Source organism: Simochromis diagramma, unplaced genomic scaffold, assembly GCF_900408965.1.
Source record: "Simochromis diagramma unplaced genomic scaffold, fSimDia1.1 OVJJ01000669.1, whole genome shotgun sequence".
Lineage (NCBI taxonomy): Eukaryota > Metazoa > Chordata > Actinopteri > Cichliformes > Cichlidae > Simochromis > Simochromis diagramma.
Genome location: NW_024387458.1, coordinates 2,482,116 through 2,488,115, shown reverse-complemented (window position 1 = coordinate 2,488,115; position 6,000 = coordinate 2,482,116). Strand labels below are relative to the sequence as shown.

At 42.0% G+C, this 6,000-nt stretch overlaps 1 protein-coding gene across 2 annotated transcripts in view; it reads left to right on the top strand.

Moving 5' to 3' along the window:
• Positions 1–2,157: 2,157 nt before the first annotated feature.
• aatkb (apoptosis-associated tyrosine kinase b) overlaps positions 2,158–6,000 on the top strand; it is a 70,005-nt gene continuing 66,162 nt past the window's right edge. The window contains exon 1 of one of the 2 annotated variants that reach the window (XM_040014442.1): positions 2,158–2,799. In XM_040014442.1, coding sequence (XP_039870376.1) covers positions 2,724–2,799 — 76 coding nt within the window. In that variant the 5' untranslated portion in view covers positions 2,158–2,723. Of the gene's footprint in view, positions 5,265–6,000 lie in introns of both variants that reach the window. The other variant, XM_040014443.1, reaches the window with a different exon arrangement.

Here is a 6,000-nt window from a genome sequence, read left to right as displayed (position 1 = left end):
CAGCTGAGGATATGTACTTTTGAAACATGCTGTAAGAGAGAGAGGAATGTTTGAGTATGACCTCCACAGTAAACCTCAACTGACAGCCCAAGGAAACAATATGTTTGACTGAACCCACGTCATTATCGTAAAGCCTCCAGTACAATTTCACAGACTTAACAAATGTATGCTGTTCATTCTCAGAGTGCACAGGTGTGACTTTGGTTATAGCTTTGTGGCATGTTCTTGACCCTAAAGCACTAAAACTGAACCTAGTTCTCAATATGCACCTGAGGTACTTTTACTATGTTGTTTGTTTATTGTAGGATTCACTTTTTTTTTATTATTCGGTCTATCTCTGCCTGCCTATCTAGGTGTCAGCTATCTAAATATCAGTTTCTGCTCAATTAAATAAAAATAAAAGAGTAATGTATTTTTCTACAGGTGTGGTTACCATAACATTGATTAAAAAACCCAGCATGATAAGAGGTGATTAAAATAGTCTTCACCTTAGGAAATGTGCTTTTTGCCTGCTTGAGGGGCACTTTCACTCTTGATGCTTGAGTATGTTTTGCAGCTAATGGTTTTTGCACACCAGTAAAACTGTGAATGCAGGACTCTCATGCATTAGAGGTTTTTATATAAAACATCTCAGTGCTTCAGTGGGCATTATAACAGGGTTAGGGTTAGACTATTTTGGGATCTGCAGAACAAAGAAGAATGTAAGATGAAAATGGCCCTTCAGGACATACCGGCTGCAAAGTAATCTGATCAGTGAGGAAACCCACAGGCAGCTGAAAGGGCAACAAGAGGGAAATAAAATGCAGGCTTTTAGAAATGAGCATTTGTTGAGATGTATTTCTCCTTTAATCAGGCCCCTTAATGTCTCAAGACTTCATCGTCCCACATCATCCCAACAGAGCACTTTGCTCTCACACTGCAGCCTTACCTGAGTTTCTAAAAGTAGAATGACAGGCCGAGGCTTCAGGTCTGGATTCAGGAGACAGGCACAAACTCTGGATCAGGTGAGCGTGTTGTGCTGCTATATTCTCAAGCTGTTCGGTAACATGCACTCATGCACTGAGTACTTGTGTTTTGTCTTCCTTTACTCCCTTTCCTCTTCTTATTTTCCCCTCACCATCTAGCTAGCCCCTGTTGGAGGCCTCTTCCTGTTCAGGGAGTTCTTTCTTCCCACTGTTGTCAAGTGTTTTCTCATAGGAGATCATCTGATTTTTATATTTTCTCTCACAGTCTTTACCTTACTATACAGAGCACCTTGAGGTGAGTGTTGTTGTGAACATGTATAGTTTTGAATGAAACTGAATTGAATTTGTCACCCAGAAACAATTCTTACTTACACAGCACTGATGATTTTTGCGTTGCTCTCTGTGTTTCTGGCACTTCAAGTAGGGATATTCACCAGGACTAGATATCTATTAATAATAAACTATATATTGCATAACAATTCATCCATGCAACAAAGAGCAGGGTGCACAGCTACAGTGATAGAAAACCTAACAGAGAGTTTGTGTTTGTGCTTTGAGCCATTATATTTATCCCTTTTCTTTCTTTGGCAGCTCAGCCTGTGACATCTCTGTGGCCCAGCGTGGGTGAAGCATTACAATCATAGTAAGGATGTAAGATACACAAGGGAAAAAAAAGTTAACTCCCTCTGGTGCAAGGAATCCAATCTGATGAGAGGAGAGGAGGATGGGGGGGATTGGCTGAGGCTGAATGCTGTGGGGTGGGGGGAGGGGGCCTCATCCAACATGTATGAACAGCAGGATTAGAGCGGGGATAGTCCTGAGAGCCAAGTCCTGCTGTGTGCCTTTTTCCTGCATTACATCACAGCCTGTTCATGGGAGGTTTTCTAAATGGCTATCATTTTACTCATCCAGGGAAAGACACTGCTGCGGGCTCTGTTTCTACAAGCATAACACAAATATAGTAACACCATAGAAGAAAAAATAGAAATGAAGGTGCGGCCTTTACGTCAGTAATGGCAAATTGTCTTTTTAGCAGGAAAAACAAATGTTTCTCGCTGCCGATCCTTCACTTCAGTACTGTATATGTCAGTCAGCTGAACTTGCTCAAGCAGCACAGTAGCCTATCCACAGTCTCCCTAGCCCACCTCCCCCCTTTTTGCAGACAGGGCGCAAAAACGCTCCATAAATTCTCTTTGGGTGCATTACCGAGCAAGATGGCGCTCTCGCTGTCAGCACCTCGGATAGCTCCGGCAGCTCTGACAGAAAACTGAACGTTTGTCCCGTTTTTATTTATTTTGCAGAGGTGTCATTGTGTGAGATGTTCGCTGGGAGCTCTCAGGTGATGTGAACGGCATCCAGGTGTCGGGAAACTGAGCAGCCAAAGAAGAAAGAAGAAAAGGAGAGCCACAATCCACAAATCAGGATCAAGTTAACAGTACTTTTGCAGAGGTGAAGGAAAAACTAGATTTTGGAGGTCGGGAGAATTTTTATTATTATTTTATTATTTTTTTAAAATATTTTTTGAAAAAGTCCTCAGATTGTGGTGACTTTATGTTGAAGGAGGACTGCGTCTCTGCCCGCATCTGTCTTAAATCACACCGATAAGAGGAGGAATGGAGGGGCGCGTTGCGAAATGGCATGGGTCCGCTTCGGAAGGGAGAAATGAAGCCACGCTCGAGAAATAGTGTCGCCTAATTTGCTTTCCTCCGAGTCCTGCATTTGCTTTCTCTTTCGGTCATTGCCACGCCGGCTGTGAAGATGCTGGCTCTCCTGATGATGATGTCTTCAGGGTTTTTCAGCCCCGGCTTTGCTCTCAGCTCCCATTTCAGCTCAGGTGAGCCGACGCAGACACTGTGCTTTTATTTAAGAATGCTCCTTAAAGCACTGACAAAGCGAGCACATGTTATCATTACTGAATGCACATCATTATATTCTATAGAAACGATGTGATATCCCCACCTGCGATTGTGTGTCCTTGCATTGGGAGGGAAAAAGCGATTTAATGAGAAATTGTGGCTCCAGCGTGTAAACGATGCCTATTTTTAAAACCTCTACACACACAGCTCTAATATTTGCCTCCATCCAAAACCTCAGGACAGCTGAACAGTTCAAAGGTGCTCTGGGTGGAAAGGTGAAAGGCGGTAGGGAAGTTGAAAGGTGAAAAGCAATTGTGGGAGCTGAGGAGCAGAGGCTTCCTCCTAATTGGAGCAGGGAGAGGAGGAGTAGGCTAGCTGGACTTATCCAATTAATGCTGACAAAGGAGAGGATTATGGGAGACAATGAACGGAGGCAGATTACCTCACATAACGATGAAATAATCAGAAATCACCGGAAACCAAAATGCTTCCTTTTTTATGATTCAGCGTGAGCAACTGCTGGCCTGTCATTTCGGTGGTTTCTATGGCAACCAGGAGGCAGCAATCTGTAGCATTCCCATTTTTTTTCTGTACACCTGTGAATAATACATGAATTTATTCCTACTGTCTACAACAGCACTTTCAGTTTTTGGACCGCTTTTTTGAACATAAAGCCTTCTGTGAGCCATAAGTCTAATGCGCATGTCTGTTGTCTTCCCTTTGCTATTCGCCAAATATGCTTAAGTGCATCCCCGCCGCCTTCCTTGCAGTGGCTACAATGGTTTCATAATGCCCTCCTGCCCTTTTCAAAACACATTATCTGAATTGCATAAATCCCTCTTCCCCCATTCCAACATTTAGCCTCTGCAGCATTCGGTTTGTACCAGGTCACTAAATGAGAAAACAACTCTGTATTGTCAGAGTCCCATTTGCTCAAGAATATGAGTCATGACCTGTTTGTGTGTTGTGCCTATAAAAGTGCTGAATTTAATGCTTATATTTTGAGTTGTCAGTTGTGATGCAAATGCATCTTCCCCATATGGTTTTATAATTTAGAGTGCTATGTTGTGACCAAGGTGTATCAGACTCTCTCATGTGGGACCAACATATAGAAACAAAGCTGGCCCAGGAGCCAGAACCCAAAGTAACTACTTTGCAAAGTGTATATATAGACAAGTGATGACATTAATTACTCAAAAAGTGAAAACAATGGATAATTAGAAATATTTCTACAGTAGATGTTTGCAGGTGGTTTGAATCATAGAGACGTAAAAAAGATTTTTTGTTTAGCTGCAGAAACTCTACGTTTCTAAGTTTATCCCATCTTATCCCAGACTATTTATCATGTGTATTGTAGTGTATACACAATATATTGTATTTGACTTGGACCTGTGCTGTCAGCTTCTTTTAAAAAGAAAATCTTGGCTATAGGTGAATTTGATTGGCCTTAAATGTAAATACTTGCAAACTGGGTTGCTGCTCTAATGTACCTTGTGTCAGTTTGAGCTGCATTTATGTGGCACGTGGATTAAAAAGAGTTTGACATCCCTTCTCTAAAATAATGTCAAAGGAAAACTGAGAGATTTTTCAACCAATAGACCAATTTGTCATGTAGATTTGGGAAATGCTGACTCTCAATAATTTATAGTAAATCTACCTGTCTTTACCTCAGAGGTACAGACTGTATATTAAAGATGGACTTGGCCCACTGGTTTTAGATTCTGGGTTTTGAAGCATTTTAGCAGCTGCTGTTTTAGGGGGCCTCATCCAATTTTTTATGTCTTGATAGATTAGCTGTTGTGTTCCTTTTTGCTTTTTCTTTTCTTTGCGTAATGTTTCAAATGCAGTTAAAAATGTAGCTTTTTTTTTTAAATAAGGGAAAAATCAAGAGTAAATCAGCATGTACGATTAATCGAGTCTTAACAGTTTTAAACCAAAACCATACATTGTCGGTTCCCAACCAAATAAAACAAATTTATTGATCCTTATTGTTTAGGAATGAGGATGGGAGGGTTAGCTAGTGGAGGGTGGCAACTGCAGAAGCTGCCTGATGTAGCTGAGAAATAGAAATGTCAAAGCAAATATGATTATAGAAGGACAAAGTGAAAGAGAGAAGGCTCTCCCTGTGATGACCGTTGTGTAAGAGGGCGGATACAGGGATGACATCACAGCCCAGTAAAGGCAGGGCTTGATGATGATGGTGTGGGTGATTTTTACTGGCAGCGCTGGCTCGTTTCCCGGGCCCCAGGTTATCCATTTCATATTTCTCAGTGGGCTCTTGGCTACGCATACAGCAGCACGCTCTAATTACATGGACACAAAACAGAAGGGGAAGCAGGACACGGCGTGTTTGAAACCCCCAGCAGACCTTCATCTCTACAGGCTATCACTAAACAACCAGGTCGAGCTGCTGGAGGACGCAGGCAGGGAGCCAGAGGAGCAGGTAAAACCCAGTTGAGAGGGGTTGTTGACTCGAAGATGTATGACAGGAGTTGGTCGAGGAGGGCGTGTGTTGATCTTTGATCTTCACACTGAGGAAAAAACTAGGTTGCATCCAAAAATCAGGGATTAAATGTGATCGAGCAGCTGATGTTGAAGCTTTGATGGAAGGGGAAGCTCAAACTGGTGGCAACCTACAGAAGTGCAAGGTACAAAGCTATGATTATAATTTAAATTCATGCTATTTACAGCAATTGAAAAGCCTCTAAAAGCTTCCTCCTCTGATCTGCACCTTAAAACCTCCTGTTAGGAACAGCTCTCCAATACTCACACTGATGTGAAGAGATGAAAGGACTGTGTGAGTCTTTGCAAGCACAAGCTGCTTTTTTTCCAGTTGTGTTTTCAGTTTCTGCAGAGCAGCTTGTTAAAAAAATCATTTCTGTACTGAAAGACCGGGAGTGTCTTAAGTGAGGCTGCAGCAAACATGCCTCTGATTACTAATAGCTTTTGCACTCAGAGAGCTTCTTTGTGTTTGTGCGTGCATGTGTGTGTTCGTCTGAAGAATAATCGCTTCTGATTACACACAAACTATTTTTCTAGACGGAAACAAACAGCCTCCTACGCACGTGTCTCCACCTCGGTTCAAATTAAGATCCAGCTGTTGTGATTTAAGGTGAATTCCTGTCAAACTCAACTTGTTTTAGAAATTCTTGGGTTGCATTAGTCGAAAAGCACAAACG